Raw genomic sequence first — 20,324 nt, forward strand, 5'->3', positions numbered from 1 at the left:
TTTTAAACTTTAATGACCTACAAAAAATATATAAAAATATAATGTTTCTAATTTTCATGTAAGCACAGTTTATTTTATAAGCATAAATGTAACACAAATTTCAGTGTATCATAGTGATTAATTATAGTAACATATCATATGTGTAATAAGGACACTGTAAAGTCCCCATACTTGGTCAACAAGTACACACTCCCTCTTCCGGCAAGGTGTATGACTCAGACACAATACGTATTGAGAGATATGAATCCATCTATCGCGTTTGGATAATGTCTCGTCTCACACAGTTTGCAAGAAGAAGCAAAATGGCACGCAGTGCTCGGTTGAGTCTTGTCTTGGTCATAAGGAGGAGTGAGCTGGAGGATAAGCGAATCGCTACGGGGACGCGCGTCATGTGCTGCAAGGCTTGAGCACGAGCGTTAAATTGATCAGATGCTCTAAACCCGCCAGCTGATCTGAGGAGGATTGCGCTCGAGACCCCGCGTCTCCGTTTCGTTTTCTCCGCCAAAAATAAAACTTTTAAAGACGAAATAATCGGTTGTCGTCCACTGAGGCGACAGAAAAAATCCCGAGGCGGAGCATTTTTGGGGGGCTTCAGGCGATGGGTGCCTCTTGGTTCCTCTCGGTTACCACAGAAGATGCGAGCTCGAGCTTCAATCCACGCGCTCCGGCTCCTCTCCAAAACTGATTATGCTCCTTTCAACGACCAACGTCGGATTTTTCGCGTCTTGGATTTGTCTACGAGTTCTGGAGTATAGATGATAATTGTTTTTAGTGAGGAATTGAGGGAGAAACCGCAAGAGATCATCATTATATCTTGACATGGTGTTTTTTGTTTTCCCAGCGCGCGCTCACGCCCACCCTATAGGACCGATATGGCTCTAAAAAAGCAGATAAACTTAAATTACTAAAATCAACAAATGTCACCGAGGTGTGGATTTTTTGGGGAAGCCCCGTTGTCTGCATTTGCGAGTGTAATTCGAGAGTTTGGCGGAGGGGAGTCTGAATATTGCCATAGTATACCAAACATTGCGGATACCACAGAAATAAATTAATAATTAAAAGGTTTTCACCATTTTTCTATTCTATTTTTGTCTTGTGGATGTGAAAAAAAAAACAAGAATGCGACTCCTTAGAAAGACGTATTAGACCTCGTATAGTTGATGCTAATTTACATGTAATTTATTAACGCAATTATGCTAAAAGGATCTGTATGTACACCTTGCAAATGGCAAGACGAGCCACACCGAGCAGTTGAGACGGGAAATACTTCTTAAAATGTGGATCCCACCCTCCTGAGGAAGATAATTCGTCGACATTTTATCTCTTTATGTTTGACTATTTGTTTGACTATTTGTTGAGCTGACTGCACCATTGAAAAGACCTACTCCATCTATCCATCCATCAATCGCGTTATCTGAGTCCCTTTTTGGCGCTGACACGCTCTCACACACATTTCCCCAACCACTGATCTTGTTTGGTGCTTTATGATGGACATTTCTTAGCCATGAAGATCATATCTGAATGTCTGTGTGCTCTGTGCTGAGGCGGATGGGGTGTAATGTGGTGTTGTCACCCTGAGACTTCACCCCCTTCTCGGCTGCTTCGTAACGATTGGCGTTTGGTGTCTACAGAATGGCTCGGTTCGGAGACGAAGTGCCGGCCAGGTACGGCGGCGGGGGCTCCGTTCAGGGGGGACCCGGCCGCGGCGGCAGCAGGCAGGGCGGCCCGCCAGGGGCCCAGAGGATGTACAAGCAATCGATGGCCCAGAGAGCCCGGACCATGGCCCTCTACAACCCGATCCCGGTCCGACAGAACTGCCTGACGGTCAACCGCTCTCTGTTTCTCTTCAGTGAAGACAACATAATCCGAAAATACGCCAAAAAGATCACCGAATGGCCATATCCTTTACTAAATCCAGACACGAGGTCCCCTGGGAACAGGTACAGATTTGTAATATGTTATATGGCTCCTTCAGTGGCCCCTGCTTGATGTTGCCTCCATTCCTTCTAGACACCTCTATAATGTAAGTTAATTATTCAACTAAATCATTATAATTAACCACAGAGGATGTGAAGAATAATATTTAAAAGCTACTTTTTATATATTTCATTATTTATCATTGGTTTTAGATCATTTTGATATGCTGACCAACAGTCCCAGTACCAGTTTCTTTTGGTTTCTCAAGCCATACAAAAAAGTACCATAGTATTACCCTTTGGTTTGAATTTTGGGACAAATACCATGCTAATACCATGGTATTATTTGAAATACCTTAAAGTAGCATGAAATTCCAAGATAAATCATATATTAAGTATTGACCTCTTTTTGGATGAGCCGACACTGTTTAGCAAAGCTAATGTAGACATTTGTAACATGTTTTTTTCCAGTCTATAAATGTTTTTTTAATAATATTTCTGTAATATCAAGGAGATTTTACCCCACCCTTTTCCATTTTCTATAAAGCATCTTCGAGTATTTTTAAACCATGTGTTTAAAGTACCATGATACTACCCCAGTAAAGAGGGTTGCCAGGGCGGGCTTGGCTCGCATTGTCCCCCCTATGGAGCCAAGCCTGATGTGCATGTGTTTTCATATCCATGTGTAAGCATGTGTTACGTGTGCAGGTCTGTGTTCAGAGGCCTGAGGCTGCGTGGGTGTGCGTGGTTTCCCGCTGGTTGGGATTGGCGGAGTGTGCAAGTGACTGTTTGAGTGCCTGTGTGAGTGTGGAGGGGGGCTGCTGATGTCAGCATATGAGCTTTAATGGAGCCTTGCAGTGTGGAGCGGAAAAAAGGAAAGAGATGAAGTTGCCTTTCAATACTGTATGTGCACATTTGAGTAAAACATCGAGTTCGGTCCGATTGTGTTTGTGGTCCAGATTACATGAAAACGGATGGTAGCGAATTGCGAAAAATGATAATGTGCATAAAAACCATTAGACTACATTTTGATTTTGAAGACAAAAAGTTAAAATTCTTTCATGATTTACTTCCATTAAGTACACAAAAGATTGGACCCCACTGACTTTCATTGTTTGGACAAAAAACCTTGACTTCAAAATATGCTTTTGTGTAGAAAGAAACTCATAAAGGTCTAGAACAACTTGATTTTTGTGTGTGTGTGTGTGTGTGTATGTATGTGTGAACCATCATTTACCAAATTCATTACATTAAATGTTACTTGCAGAACACTTTTCTTACAAGAAAAGTCTCCTTGGAATATACTGAAGGCTTGCTAAAAGATGCAGTAGTTAAAGGGATCGTTCACCCAAAAATGAAAATTCTGTAATCATTTACTCACTGTATAAATTTCTTTGTTCTGTTAAACACAAAAGAAGATATTTTGAAGAATGTGGGTAACTGAACAGTTCTGGGGCACCATTGACTTCCATAGTATTTCTTTTCCTACTATGGAAGTCAGTGGCCTAGTAACAAGCTTTCATCAAAATATCTTTCTTTGTGTTCAGCAGAACAAAGAAATGTATACAGGTTTGGAACAACCTGAGGTTGATTAAATGATGACAGAATTTTCATTTTTGGGTGAACTATCCCTTTAAAGAGTACAATCCCTGAATCATTAAAGTTCCCTTTCACATTGAACCTGCAACTTTTGGGACATTGACTAGGCCAAAACTATTCCTCTTCCCTGAGCATACACTTATGCAGAAAGACATGGATCGAGGCAATGCAATAGCAACTTTAAGAGACTCTATCATGATTGGCAAACTGCCATGTGTTAAGATGTATGATAATTTCTCTAATATTAGCTTTACTGTTCGAAAGACAGGGTACTAATACTAATGTATACTCCATCTCTTGGAGAGTTGTCACATGTAACTTGCTGTTGAGTTTAAAAAGTAGTAATGTAATGAGTAATGGTTATTCAAGGACTGGACAGGGCTGCTGTTGTGAAACAGTCACCATTTGGTTTTAGTCAGCAGCAAAACTTTTCTATTGGTCAGTTTCCTTAGCTCAGTGTGTTGGCTGGCTGTTTATAACTTCTTTTTCTATCTGAGTGCTAATGGTTTGGTAAAACAGTGCGGTGGTAGAGGTGTTAGACTGTTTTAAAAATACTCTGTCGGAATGATGAGTTTATAAGGTCTTTGCTTGTATGAGTGCCAGTAAAAAAAAAAATTCCCTCATACTCTCATGCTCCTACGCCTCCCCTTTCCTTTTGCCATCTCTCTGTCTCTCTCTCTCTGATTCTCTCAGACCATCTGCTCATTCTCTCTGTTGTCTGTATGGTGGTGGTGCTTCCTGGGGTTCTGTTGGACTCACTGGGCATGAGCATGTGAGAGGAAACGGTAAAAGAATGGAAAAAGAGTGATCTGGGGAGGTACACTCATTTCTGTCCCTTTGGACATGTGTGTTTGCACGTGTATGTGTGTGTGTGCATGATGCAAGTGAAACAGATTTGTAGCTATTCGACTAAAGATAGAATCGTAGAGACCAAGCCTATGGTCTGATTTTAGGAACAGATCAGTTTTTTTAAATGACAGTTAAAGATCAGTTTGATCAGTCCTAGTGGGTCATAACTCACCCATAATTAAAATATAAATATAAGAATGTAAATAAAATTAAGCTATTATATTATGTTAGGATTATTAAGGTTATTTATTAAGGTTTTTTTATTTGCATATTGACATATTTGAGTTACTCTATAGTAATACTGAAACAAATATTGATTTATTTTATAGAATTACATACAGTAGATACACTTAATATGTTTATTATATATTATAGTAGTAGTTGTTGTACTGCCTCTAATATAAGATGATTAAGGAAAAATAGAATTTTACTACTTTTTAAAATGTAATACAATAAAAAATTACTAAATTGCAAAAGTAAGAGTCACTATTATTATACTTTATAGAAAAGTTACTCATTAACCCTAAAGCAAAACGGTCCCATGTTAAAATCAATTTTGGAGGAAAAGGTAGTAGTTATCATGAAAAATAGCATCAAAATGGCAAAAATAAAAAATAAAAAATAAATAAAATTTGTTAGTACAAAAATAGATTTCTTTATGGGAATTGTTCTATTTCACATTTTTTTATTTATGCAAAATATATTTTCTTTTATAATTTATCATCTTATTTTTTTATTTTGGAGTGAACAGTGTTATTTTAGTATCATTTATATTATTTTATAGTTTTTAATAATATTTTGAATCAGCTTTTATTTTTTATATTTTCATGTTAATTTTTGTTACATTTTTATAAATTTTTCTGTGCTGTTGTCATTTTTATTATTTATCTATTTTTCAATATTATTTTTTATGTTTGTTTTTGTTTCAGTTTTAGTTTTAATTTTCTTTATTTAGTTAAAGGGTCCTATTATGCTTTTTTACATTTTCAACTTTCTTTAGTGAATAATGCTGCTGTTTAAGCATTAAGAAGAAGGTCTGCAAATTTACAAAGCACAAAGTTCACTCATAAGGGAGTTACACGGCACAATATCCATCATTTAAATAATTCCTGCCCAAGTTATACACAAAAAAAGGGCACGACCTGGTTGAGTTGCGTTAGTAGTGTGCTGAAACTCGCGGTTATGGTAAGGGGTGTGATTGAATGTGACCTGGACATGTTTTTGTGACACTAAATCTTGCTTTCATTACCTTATGTTAGTAACATGACCGCATGGTCACAAATATAGTAAGTCCTTGCACGGATGGATGCAGTAATGTGTTATAACAGAAGAACAGGAGTTTGTAAATTTCTCGGCTGGTTTCACACTGTGGCCTCCTGTCCAAGCTGAATGAAGATTGTGCATCAGCAGTAACATACAGTGGATGGATCATTGCTGGGTGAGTGGAGACTTGGTAGGGCGGCACAGCCTGTGGCATCAAACACGCAAGCGCATGCACATGAACTAAGGCAGCTAAAACAGTGACACCTGTTCTGTAGGATCAGTCTCCTCGGGAGACCAAAGGAAAAAGGAACCTGGCCAGGACTCAGCACCAGCCTATGGCATCACACACACACACCATGTGGGACATTCACGCTCCAGTGTGCAATCATAGAGACACACAAGAAATGGATACATGCACACACTCGTACACCCACACACACATACCAGATACCAGACACTAAATCCATTGCTTTTCTCTGGCTAGAGAACACAATCTGGCTCTCTGCTGCAGTGCAGACTTGAAGGGATACAACATAGTTTGAGCAGAAGAAGCGTCTAATGGTCTGTGTGTGTATGTGTGCTCAAAGAGTAAGGAAAACGTCACAATGCACTTCAAAATAACAGTGTTTATTGTGTAACCCTCTTACACACATACATACACACTTCCCCTCTTTCTCTCTTCTTAGTTCTATCACACACTCCCACACATATTCATATTGAAATGCTCTTTTTTTTGCTTCTCAGTTGGACATTTCCTTCCTTATTGCCATAACCTTTAGGTACCCTCTGCTGGTAAAAGGTCTTTTTTATGAATACCAAATTATGTTTTTTTTTATTATTATTAATTTTGTTGTCCTGCTGATGCATTTGCCCTTCTATTAGGAGGAAGTAAGTCCAAGAAAGCTTTGGGATCATAACCTTTTTGCAGCTCCCATAATGCTTTGCTTAACCACATTGAGACGCTTGGCTGGACTTAGGTTGCAGTTGGTTGAATCTTAGTAGATTTGAGATTTTGTGAAATGTTAGAATTTGATATAAGAGTTGAATTGTTCTCTAGAGATGATTGACATACAAGTACCATATTGGACAATATTAGACATTTTGGGTTTTTAATTTTTGCCCATTTACACAATGACATTTGCCATCATCTCATGCTCAGTTAGTGTGAATCTTTAAATGTAATTTAATAACACTGTTAAATGTAATATTTAGCAAATCTCAAAATTAATTAGGGTATCAGTTATCTTCTTGTCTTGATCATCTTGATCATAAACCCTACTGTTTAAAAGGAAAAAAAATCTTATACAGCAAGAACACATTGAATTGATCAAAATGTGAAAGACCTTTACTCTTAGTGTTACAAAAGATTTCTATTGAAATAGTTGCTGTTCTAAAAAATGTTTTCACAAAAATATTGAGCAGCACAACTGTTTTCAACATTGGTAATGATAATAAGAAATGTTTCTTGAGCATTAAATCAGCATAATAAAATTATTTCTGAAGGATCATGTGACACTGAAGATTCAGCTTTGCCATCACAGGAGTAAAGTACATTTTAAAATGTGTTAAAATAGAAAACCGTTCAATGAAATTAAACATTTCACAATATTACTGTTTTTACTGTGTTTTTGATCAAACAAATGAGACCGTTGCTGTAGTGATACCAAGTCGGTACTGAAAATTTAAAAATGTAAGGCTTTGAACGCTCTCGTAAACACCTCTGATTGGCATTTGTGTTCACATGCTCATCGGACGAGTTGTGATTGGCTACAATGATTTTTTTTAAAAGCAGGCGTCTATCAGCGGTGCTTACAAACACTCCTGTGTGTATCGGTCTAAGCGCTCAGTGAAGAGCATCATGATGTCTATTTACAACATGTTTTTAAAGCGTTGATCATTGTAGCCAATCTGATGAGCGCTTGAACACAATTGCTAATCAGAAGTGTTTACGAATCCGCTCAAAGCGTCACATTTTTTAAATTTCAGTACCGACCTGGTATCGCGGTCGGTACATTTGACAACACTAGTTTGACGGCATACCTGCTTTTAAACCTCCTAGGGTGCCTTGACACATAAACTTCAGCTACATTGCTGTTGCTCAATAATAGACAAAAATGGTAATTGACAGAACGTCATAGATGCTGTTGATAGAGCTTAAGTTGCTTTGAACATAGAACATTCCTTTCTTGTATCTGTGTGTGTGTGTTTCAGTGGGTACAGATCGCCTTCATCATTCAGCGAGAGACTGAGAGATTCAAGAGTTCTTTCCATTGTCTGGCATGATGTGTTGGACGTGAGCCATTGGCTGTTGTCCAGAGTAGCTGTATGGCCTTAGTGTCACTGCTGTCACTGTAAGGAAAGTCTCACCTTATGAGCTCCCATGGCTCTTTAGTATACTGTGTCTTATGGTTACAGACATAGTTCGACTTTTATCAATGGCTTTAAAGGGATAGTTCACAAAAAATTGAAAATGCTGTAATCATTTACTCGCCCACATGTTGTTATAAACCTGTTTGAGTCTCTTTCTTCGTTAGAACAAAAAAGGATGCTTTTTCATAACAGGAACCGAGGCTATCATGCTCAAAAAAAATGACTATAACAATTCCATTCAAGTCATCTTTATCAGTTATGTAACTGCGTGATGTGCCATATTTGAATTGATGCGAACATGAATGTGACTTGAGAGTTTAAACTCGCCATGAAACCAAAATGGACAATTCTAGTTTTTTTCATTGAATATTGCAGTATTAATTATAAATAAATGATTTATCCATTCACATCATTGTTATTATTTTTTAATTCATGTGCCCTTGTAATCTTTCATCAAAATTTCTTCCACTTTCTCTTGCAATGACATCACTTCTCTTCTTTGATGATGTGTTTACCGGTGAGCGGGCAAGCCAAGCAAACCACAACGATCAAACAAACCAATCAATTCCCAATTGACAAAATTTAGTCCCGTCCTACAATTTTTCTTGTTCGATAAGCTGTTTTACGTCACAATAGGGAAGAAAAGACTTTAAGCAAATCAAGCAAACATCATAGATTCAGTCTGTTTCTATCAAATGAATTCATAAGACTTGACGGTGAAAAAGTTAGCCATGTAGATTGTTCTCGTGTTTAAGTTGGTCTTGGGATTTCTCCACACTGACCAACAGAAAGCTGCTTGGTTTAAAAGTGCTTCATACATCTCTATGCTATCGACATTTTTTTCCACTAATGTAGTCAGTTAATGTGACCGCACCTTTGCTGACCCTAATCTTCTGAACAGTACTGTATGTTTTAAGGAAATGGAATGTATTTTGAAGTTGAAACATCATCAGGACTGCATCCCAATTTGTATACTATACACCCTAAATAGTATTCAAGAATCTTATTCTGTGAATCGGGATGCAATGAATGTAACATATGGGAAGTCTTCACAGCCTGATGCCAAATAGCAAATAGCGAGTTCATGTATTTTAGACAGGGATATTAAAGTTTGTGAGCGCAATTGCTTGATGAGATCAGCAAAGTGAAAGAGACAGATATACAGTACAGAAGAAAGGAAGACAGGGAGCAGATGCTGCTGGTTTTGTTGTTTTGTTTATTTAACAACCTTTTCTGCGCTCATTTTACCAAGCGTTCTATCTACATGATATTTATTGGCCTTTAAACCAGGCACCATGTTTGTAGCAAGTTTATTCATGTTACAGGCTTGTGTGTGTTTTGTGCCCATGGTATTTACACTGGACTTTTCCATGTGACTGAAAAGTGCCTTTGCCTCAGGTATCCCACAATCTCTTTGGACTGTTTCTGGCCTTGGTTTTATATCGGTGGAGTTTCTCTGCCCACTGGGTATGAGCAGTCCTGTTAAATATCACAGTGTGTGCTGTGAAGCATTTTCTGATTCTTTCTCATGTACGCTTTTGGCTCCTCTCCTCTCCTTAATGTTCCTCTCATTATAAAACCATGCGACTGTAAGAACATCTTAGTACGTGGCAGAAAACAAACCCTCCGCCACCTCGGATGACTCGATGAGACTAGAGGTACTGTGATATTGTCCCCGTTCTTGGTCAGGATCCATGTTTTCATCTGTGCCCTGAATCGATCAAATAGATATCCTGCCTAATTGTTATTTTGTGATTAAAACACTGCATTAATGAGAGGATACTAATAGGAGTGCTTATGTAAGGGAGGGTAATGATAATAATTATTCTGATGACAGTGTGATTTGGCATTATAGTAGGGGCTGCTTTGGGAGAAACTGACAGAGCAGGGAAAAAAGGGAGAGGCAAGGGTGAGGAGGAAGAAAAATGAGCAGAGGTGGAGGAAGAGACTGGGTGAGATTGTGTATTTAAATCAGTTTGCATTAAAATAGAGCCTATTGATTGTTCGTTCATTCTTTCTATTCTGTTCTATCTATCATTCTATCTGTCATCATTTGTTCTATCATTTTATCACTGCACCTTTATACAGTATCCTTTTATCATTCTATCTACCTCTCCATCTATCTTTTCATCATTCTGTCTTTCTATCTGTCATTCTGTTGTTCATTTTATTCTGTCTGCCATTCAGTCATTCATTTTATCATTCTATCATCGTTTGTCCTGTTGTTCATTCTATCTGTATTCTACCTGTTGTTTTATTTCTCTGTCATTCCATCTAACATTTTATCATGCTATTCATCGTTCCATAATTTTATCATTCTATCTATCTCTTGTTCTACTGTTTATTTTGTCATTTTATTTCTATCTATCGTTCATGCTTGTATTTCTATCTATCGTTCTATCTATCGTTCTGTCATTTTGTCGTTCTGTTCTATCATTCTATCTATCGCTCTGTTCTATCATTCTATCTAACGTTTTATCATCGTTCCTTCTAGTGTTGTCAAAAGTACCGACTTCGGTACCAAGTTGGTACTGAAATTTAAAAAATGTGACACTTTGAGCGCTGTTGAGCATATTCGTAAACACCTCTGATTGGCCATTGTGTTCACGTGCTTATCAGATATGTCTGTGATTGGCTATAATGATCAATGCTTTAAAAACATGTTGTAAATAGACATTGTGACGCTCTTCACCGAGCGCTTACACAGATACACATGGGAGCGTTTTAAAACACTGATCCGCTGATAGACATCTGCTTTCAAATGCTCCTACTCCCTCTTTCAAAACGCTTTCATATTCAAACACTCCTGTGCCTTTATCAGTGTACCCAACTTACAGACACATACTGTATGTTGAGCGCATGAACACAATGGCCAATCAGAGTGTTCAAAAATCCGCTGAACAGTGCACAAAATGTCACATTTTTAAAATTTCAGTACCGCCTTGGTTTTGCGGTTGGTACTTTTGACAACACTTGTTCATTCTATAGTTTGTTCTTTCTTACTATTGTTCATTTTATCATTCTATGTGTTGTTCTATCTTTTGTTTTATCTGTCTGTCTGTCTTTCTCATTATCATTCTATGATTCTATATGTCGTTCCTCTCTATTGTTTTCAATTAATTGTTATATTTGAATATCATTCTATCATTTTATCTATCATTTGTTCTATTTATTGTTTTTTCATCTTGTCTGTCTTTATATCTGTCCGTCTCTCTGTCTACTATGTTTACCTGCCATCCTTTCTCATACTTCTTTCATTCTCAGAGAATTCTCTCTTCCTCAAAAGTACAAAGGTTGTGTTTGTCAAACTCCGGCAACAATTAAATTTGCAGCTCAAACAGAGCCAATTAATAAAGTCCCCCCCCCCCAAAGTGGTTGCACTATCGTATCTCAGGTATAAGTTATTACAGACAAGTATCAGCTTTGTTTTTCTTATAATTCCATTAGAGAAATAAAATTGGAAACACAAGAGACGTTTACAATACATAAAGTAAAAGTATAAAGTTATAAATGAATTACTTAACTCAAAAAAAAAAAATGATCTTGGAAGTATTTAGTATAAAATGTTTGAGTTCATAAGGTAATCCTACTTTTGATGGTAGACCTGTAGATTTTATAGCAGATCTGAGCAGAGTCTGAGACTCTCTTGTCAAACTAAAGGAGTATCTCAGGAAAAATTTGAGAAGCAGAAGACTTTGCTTTCCATTTTATCTCGGTGTTCTCCAGGAGAACCATTTTGAGATCTTAAAGAGATCTCCATTGTGATTTTCCTTTCCTGCAAAAACTATAGTCATCCATTTATGCATACAGTTTTGTGTGTTCATGCAGGTTTGACCAGGTTGGTGTGTTCTGATAGAGCTAACATGTGATTTGGTGTGACAGCCTCCTCTCATAGATCAAACACCACTGGAATAAGAGTGAATGTGCCAGTGAGAAGTCACAGTGACCTTTTGCCCTCAAAAAACATACTGTAGTTATTTAGATATTTCATTTTCATAGAGACACCAGAATTAGTATCAGTGATACTGGCCTTCATTCAAAAAAGACAAAGAAATTAAACAATTAAACAAATATTTAAAATATACATTCTTTTAGTTGTTTCTACATTAATTTGGAGAGTAACTGTGAAATTATTACAATATAAAAAGTCCAATATTGTTAATCGCAATTAATTGCAGAAAAAATGTGATTAATTAGTTAATTTTTTTAATCGATTGACAGCACTAATATTTTATTTAAAATTGTATTTCCAGTGAGTCAAATAGGTTGTCCAGAGAATGTATAATGTATACATGGATTAGTACGCATGCTAGTAGTTTGTAGTCAGATACACACACATGATGCTGATCTGATGCAAAGATCGCCATGGTCCGATGATTGCTATTGATTCTGACTTAATATAGCTGTTTTTGGTTACCATAGTAACTCGGTGGGTCTGTTCCTGCAGTAGCACACAAAGCCTGCACATGCACACACAGACGAAGATGGAAGGAACTATCTAGGGGATGCAAACACACTCAGCGCAGTATACAATACCTTCTAAAGATGGACGTGAAGAGGGGGAAGTGTGTTAGAGACAGAGAGAGAGGCATCAGCTTTCCTTGTATCCTTAAGGGAGCAATGTGTATGATACATGCAAGTTGATTGTATGTACATGTGGTGTTTGTTGGGGCAGTGTAAGTGGAGGTGAGAGGTCACAAGCCACTGTCATCTTAACAATAAAGGGGATGCGTGGTGATAGCCAGTGGTTAAAGATGGTAACAGAAAGATTGCAGGTTTAGTCCTCGGTAGGAGTGGCCCATGAACTGCACAGTTAGACCACCTGCCATTGCTGTGCCTTTGTGTAGGGTGTTTGACCCCAGCTTAATGGAGGAGGAGTGACCCTGCAATTAGTGCACTGCAAATGGAGATGATTTAAAGAAAGTCATCAGCTAAATGCACTGCAAAATCTAATTTTCTTTCGCCCCTAGAGGTTACCTATTCAAAACGAAGGCGTATCTTGATGACGCCGAGATTGAGCGCGGAATCATGGTAGATGTCGTCTTCACTTCACAGCCAGTAGAAAAGAATCTGACGGGACTTGGGCAGAAATCATGTTCATGCATGAGATTATTAATATTACTGTAGTATGAAGCAGCGCAGGAGCGATTGCTAATGAGAGACGGGCGTAACACACACCTTGAGAGCAGCAGAACTTTTATTATGCCACAGTCGCCACTTCCGCTTCTTCCGGTCAAGCGTATGAGGGGCAACGCAGCTCTGTTTTATCATATTAGATACATTTGAAGGTGTTGAAAATGATGTTATAACGTTACTCTGAGCATTCGCTTGGCGGCTGCTATGAGACACTTGTTGCACACTGCAGTAAGCTAGATCGGCATTAGAATATCATATTAATAAATGCTGGATGACTTATGTTGATAAATGGCATGCAATTAATTTTAAAACATATTGTATGACAGAGAAAATTCTGTATTTCTGTTACTAAAAATAAACTGCATCTGATTATGCTATGTTAGCCACTTGACAAAATAGTGTTTTTCTCTGAGGCATGGTGAAAAAATCAAGAAAACGAGATTCAAACAATAAGACTAAACATGTTGAGCAATGATCAGTTTTCTGTCTAAAGATGTAACCAAACAGTTGTTCCCTTCTCTAATAAAACATATAATATATTAAAGCGTCTTTGGTGTTTCCATGGTTTCTGCAAAATAAAACCGGAAATCGAGGGTAACGCGGTATAATGTCATTGATAGGGGAAGCACGGACACAGTCTGTGTCCTGGTTAAAATTGCTTATTTCTCTGGATTGAAACATTCTTGGAAACATCTGGGATAATGGAAGTACACAAGTCAACAAATTATATAACACTGTTCTTATGGTTTTTGTATATTTTAATCCAAAAATCTTACATATTGTGCCTTTAATCAGTATTTGTCTGGTTTTCCATGTAAAATATCTAAACATCTTTAACATCAGTTAAATTTACTTGAAAACGAAAATTGGAACATAAACTTGAGAAGCTTGAGAAACTTTAAATGTTGTTTAAAAAAAACTAGCTCAAAATGTCCAAATATTGACAGTGAAAATGATTTCACTTCAATGTAGTTACTAGTCATTTAGCACGTGTTTTTACAGTACATTAATTACTACAACAGTCTTCCTGCAGTAACCTGGGATTAAGTCTTGTGCTGGAGGGCACAGTGGTAATGAGGACAGTGATTTCAGTAAGTCTGCAGTTCATGGGTCACAGCAAGCTGGGATCAGTCTTTTTAACTATTCAGATCCGTAACCATTAGAATATCAAAGCCATAAACTGGTTTATTAGTGAACTATTTATTTGAAACCCCTAAGTATTATATTAGAGTTTTAGAGCCTTTAGAATGCGCAACAGCACCACGTTTTGACTTGAACTTGCTGCGCTCATATTTATTTAATTAAATAATCACATTAAACCGTAACGCTATTCCTGTTTGTCGGGCCTCAAATTTAAGGCCTCTTAAAATGATAATTAAGACTTCAGTTATACCGTTTAAGTTAGTCATGTAAGACTTTTTTATGACCTTAAATTTGACAAAACTGACTTTTTATTCACACACGTGCTGCTAAATACATTTTACAGTTCACACAGATCTACATTTAATCACAAAAGCGAGTGAAATGCTCGCACCGTCGAGCCCTTTAAAGGTTTGTTTAAGATTATTAGCAAATCTTCTTGTCAAAACTGCCTTGTTTAAACAGGCACAGTACTTGATAATATGAATAAAGTATTCAAATGCAGTTGAGCAGCTTAAAGATGATGTTGCCATTATTTCCAAACATATTGGTTGCACATGTTTATGGACAGAAGCTAATAGTCTGAAGGGAACAGTCAGTCATCAATATGTGTCAAGTGTCTTTAGAGATCCCAGAGGTCAAATCTTCAATCCTTGAACCCCTCCATGAATGTGATGAAATATAATAGGCTAAAATTGCAGTCATACTAAACAAGTAGTACAGTATATTTTAGAAATCTCAGCTGTGATCAGCTCATCAGTTGTGTGACATTTTGCAGAATAAAATGTAGTTTAAATCGTTTTCAACTCCTTTGCAGACACTCTTCTATCTGTCAGTTGTCTGTTTTTTTTTTTATTAATTTTTCAGTCAGGCTCTATTTCTAGTAACTGGGACAAGCTTGTGGTCACCGTGCTTCAGGCATCCAGCGAATTATGGTAATAAAAAAAAAATCTGCAAAGTTGTAAAATGGAGCCCTCTTAATTACTGCTATACTCCTGCATGAAGACACAAGCCCTGATTTAATTAACCATTTGACAGTTGGGAAATCTCTTAGTCCTTTAATTACACTCATATCCTGTAGTGTTTCTAAACTAATGATTTCATGATTTTTCAAATTATGATCACTTAAATTAAATTCAGCATTAGATTTTGACAGAGGTCTTATCAATGTCTTAGCATCTTACTCCCAGCATCAAACTATCTACACTTCGTGTAGAAATAATTTTTACTCAGAAGTTGCTAGTAAATTTCACAATTAGTTGCTATAAAACTGCAAGTAACACATTGAATTAAATGTGAAGTTTGGAAGAAAGATTGAAACAGTATTTACAAATTTACTCCAATCATTTTTATTTACAACTTCGATAAATAATTTTTATTGCGCAAAAGTTGTTAATTAATGCAAAGCTTCTTTGATTAAATGACATTTAGTAAACACATGCAGGAATCAGTCTTTCCCTCAAGATGCCAGAGAAGTAGAGAAGTTAAACTTCTTTCCTTTTTCCAGAGATGCAAATAGGCCACTGTGAGAAAACAGGGTTTCACAGGGGCAAGTCCCCAAGATGATGATCTGGTTCCATATATAGTACACAGAGTGTAAATAGCTAATGTGGCTAATTCTGTGTCCATCATGATTCAAGGGTGACTCACTGCCTGGTCCACACCTGTGTGTGTGTGTGGTTTGTTTAAGCACTGTTGATTATTTTTAGGAGATCTAGACATTGCCTGATGTTGCACTGTTAGCTGCTTTTATTTTCTGTATGATTAATGTAAGGGCATTTTAACACTGTGTTCTATGTGGAGCTCTAAAAGCAGAACATCAGAGAAACATTTTTTTGGAATGTGTGTATAAGTTCAAAATCTAATATGTATATACCAAATATATGTATGTATGTGTGTGTGTCAGTCAGACTATGTTTCACCTGAATAAGCTCATATAGTCAAAACTATATAAGATAACAAATATTTATTTTCATATATATATATCTTATATAGATATATAATGGAATTCAGATATACTTGTTTCTACACCTGAACACCTGGCGTTTATATTAAGCCCTATTCGGACGGGACTAGTTTTCCAAACGACGTTTGAGTAACAATTCTTTTCAACCTACGTCTGTGATTTTATGTACGGATTCGGACGGGACTAACATCTCCGTGTTTATTACCGAGGTAGGAGTGTCTGTGTTTTACATGTGGGCATTTCAGAAGATCACGTGTTCAGAATGCACTTTGAAATATAAAGTAAAATGTCCTAACACATTTAGTGTTTTGTAAACATTTTATAAAAATTGTAGTGTGAAAAAACTAAACATACATTTATCATCATGATTTAATAGAACTGGGTTCTTATAATAAACCCACTGGAATAAAAAGTTTTAACTTATGTAATTTACACGTTATGTAATTAAGTGTAGAAATGAAAGTAATCTTACCTGAAACTGATATTACAGTAGCCAGTCTTAACAGTTTACGTGATTTGGCTCTTCTTGTTGATTTATTTTTTTTATTTCTTCGCAGTGTACCAAACACATCTACATCCATTATCGGTGCGCAAAAAGCAGAAACTTGAATACCGGCGCGATAGCGAGAGATTGTACGGTAGTTCACGTTGACCAAAACACACAAGAAAAAGCGTTTTGGAAAAAACATTTTCGGAAATCACAGACATTCGCATTCGGATGGGATTAGATTTCTCTGAGGACCGCCGAGTTTGCCGAAAAACAGTAGGTAATTTGCTCTGGAATTTTTACAGAGGTCGTGTGAGAAAAAGACAGACATGGCAGATTCGGACGGGATTAAAGGTCCCGTTTTTCGTGTTTTTTTGAAGCTTTGATTGTGTTTATAGTGTGCAATATAACATGCGTTCATGTTTCGCGTGTAAAAAAACACAGTATTTTTCACATAATTTACTTATCTGTATACCGCTGTTTCCACTGTCATAAAAACGGGCTGATGACTTCCTTGTTCTATGAAGTCCCTCCTTCAGAAATACGTAACGAGTTCTGATTGTGCCAGCGGTTCCTGTGTTGTGATTCGACAGCAGCTTAGCGCTCCTTGCCCGGAAAGGTTACGCCTCTTATCATAACGTGGAGATGCACGCGCTCAGTGTTACTGTAAACATGTCTTTAATTTTACCCTATCAATTTGAGCCGGAATCAGACCCGGTGATTGGACTGCGGGATGAAAATAACAGCGTTTCGACGACATGGCGACAAACACACTCTACAAACGCAACTCTTGTGTATTCCTGTGGGTGGAGGTTAGTCAAAAAACTGTTTTAGTGACGTCATTAAAGAAGGAAGTAGAGGGATGTAGTCCAAACTGGCCGTTCGATGTAGGCGACTTCTGTTAAATAAAATATCTCGCTTGGCATTGAACTTTGAGCTTTAAAATTTTACAGATTTTATTTATACTCTAACAACAACATTACACACTAACTAAAGTTTGAAACATGGGATCACGAAGAACGGGACCTTTAAAATCTCAAAGTACGTCTGTGAAACAGAAATTTCTCTAACGTCCCCCTGTGAAACTAGTCCCGTCCGAATAGGGCTTTAGAATCAAAAAGTACTCAGTTGTATCTTGGTTTTGAAATTTGATTCCTTGTATGAGTGTTAATTTCACACAGAAATTTTTGTGGTAATTTTAAAGGGGTCATGGCATGAGAAGTCATATTTGCCTCAATCTTTTGACATATAAGATGTATTTGTACCATCAAAACATCCTGCAAGTTTCATACCTTAAAACATACTCATTTATTTAATCAAGCTCCAAAAACAGCTGTGGGAAAATTGCAGGATATGTGACGTCACACCGGCAAATGCATTTGCATATGACTGCCTCCAGAGCAATGCATTGATGAATAGTTATACATCATCACACCATAGGCCCCACCCACTCTGTGTATAGGCCTGTAATTTGCAGGCATCAGGGAGCCGCTATCTATTTATGAGTTGTTGAAATCGCTTTTGAATGCGCGCTTGTTTTTTTGTACTTTCGCTTTCGAATTCGAGATCACACTGACTCTATGTATAGGGAGTGGTGGTACTGACTGATGCTCAGGATCTGTTATGCACCAAATCCTCTGCCATTGTCTTGTCAGTAGTCTCTCTCTTGTCATGTAATAAGTGAAATCTGATAAATCTTGGTAAATTAACGTTATATCAGTTAATGAAATACGTTATTTTACCGTAAATTTAACAGATTTTTTTTTTACGTTGCTACTGTATTTTTTACTGTAAATTTTACTGGGATTTTTTTTACAGTGTGTGTTGCGACTCTGCAGCGCGTGCTGTATGGAGCAGAGCAGATGCTTTCAGTTTATAACTTTAGTGTCCGTTGTCCAACTGAACTAAATGGTTATTTCTATAAAAAAGCAAAACAACAGTGCCGCTGTGGCCAAGCTATGTAATCGGTGTTCGGACGAGCACATTGTAACACTGACTACAGCAGCAAGCCTATTGTAAATGAGGCACACTGTAATGGAGAGTTTGCAAAGAAACTTTTTCTTAAAAAATGAAGCAGCTAACTAATCTTACAGCAGCTGCATCACAAAATGTAAGCAAGTGATATCATAATGCTTTGTCTGTAAATGACGGTTTTATATGGATGATGTATTCAAAACACTTACGTGCAGTGGTGAGTGGGTGTTGATACTGTTTCCAATGCAATTATGTTAACCAATCATAACAGTGCCATTTACTGACAAACCTTAAGGAGCAGTCGCTTAAAAAAAGGATAATTTCAGACATAGAGACAGATTGTTTTTTTATTACTTTATTAACATTATAAGTGAAACTCACGGATCATATTAAAATAATTTAAAAAAATCCATGTCACGACCCCTTAACCCTTTAGAACCTAAAGCTAAAATAGCCCGTTTTCACATATTATGTTTTTTTTTTTTATTATAAAATTCTCTAACAATGTGCTATCTTCAAGTGCAAGGTGTCATTTTTTTCAGAAAACAACTGGCTTTCAATAAATTACAGTTATTGATCATTAATGTATATGGTGAGTTTGTAAATAGAATTTAAATAGATGAATTTTCTGATTTTTATTTAGAAAAAAAAGAGAAAAATTATGATCGAAAGAATTTAACACTTCAAACTTCAAAAATTCAACTATATTACATATATACAAGTCATTTTGTTACACTTGGTTGCACAGTTTTCATTCAGGAGAAATTTTTTTCATACACGCATACATATACACGCATCGGCACGCATACATTTACCACACGGACACATTATAGCCTACAGATGCACACACCAAATGCAAAATGCGAGTCTCACTTAGCCTCGTCCCAAGTCTTATAAAAAATCATCCCAATTGACTGTGTACTCCTTCGCCATGTTTTTGTTTGTTTCTTTTATTATTTATGCGATCCAAAACGTCCTAAACTGCCGCGCTCCATATCACTCCGTTCAAATTCTTCTTCCACCCGCTCTCCCCGAAAGCGGCTGCCATATTACGATGGCGCAAACGGTTCAAGAGTTATGGTAACATGAATACAGCTTGATTGGATGTGTCGCCGACGACACATCCGGTTTTATAGGGTTAAATAGAAAAAGATAATCTGGTTATCAAAATATGATAAAAATAATTCGTAATAAATTATAGAATATTATAAAAATCATTTTGATATTAGTATTACTGTAGTAATAGTATAGGTTTTTTTCAGGTTTATTTTTATTTTTCCTTTTTGTTGTAATTGTTAATAAAAATTAATACAACATCTTTAATCATCAATAGTTCAATCTGTAAAATATCTGTTAAGCAGACACGGATATTGTTTTTTTTGCTTCATAACTGGGGTTATTGTGGGTCATAGTGGGTTGTTCAGAACGCGGATACACCTTATCAACAAACGCGCTGTAGTCTTAACTTATCAATACCCCTCATTGATCCGTGAGTCCTTTTCCCTCTGACCCAAGCATTTTTCTCACTCCTCTAAATGAGAAGTGGATTGGGGAAAGGTTTTTTTTTTTTTCTTCATTTGGAGGGTGGGTTGTGCAAGCTCTGACTTTCCCCCCAGGGTCCTAA

At 36.9% G+C, this 20,324-nt stretch overlaps 1 protein-coding gene across 15 annotated transcripts in view; it reads left to right on the forward strand.

Annotated features, from left to right (window-relative positions):
- Nucleotides 1–20,324, forward strand: part of cacna1ab (calcium channel, voltage-dependent, P/Q type, alpha 1A subunit, b) — a 153,614-nt gene that overhangs the window by 35,347 nt on the left and 97,943 nt on the right. For all 15 annotated transcript variants that reach the window (XR_007182217.1, XM_048173265.1, XM_048173253.1 and 12 more), the window contains exon 3: nt 1,632–1,898. Coding sequence is in view for 14 of the 15 variants with exons in the window: in XM_048173265.1 (XP_048029222.1) it covers nt 1,632–1,898 (267 nt within the window). In the remaining variant the exon portion in view is untranslated. The remainder of the gene's footprint in view (nt 1–1,631; nt 1,899–20,324) is intronic.

This window comes from Megalobrama amblycephala, linkage group LG21 (genome assembly GCF_018812025.1).
Source record: "Megalobrama amblycephala isolate DHTTF-2021 linkage group LG21, ASM1881202v1, whole genome shotgun sequence".
Classification (NCBI taxonomy): Eukaryota; Metazoa; Chordata; class Actinopteri; order Cypriniformes; family Xenocyprididae; genus Megalobrama; species Megalobrama amblycephala.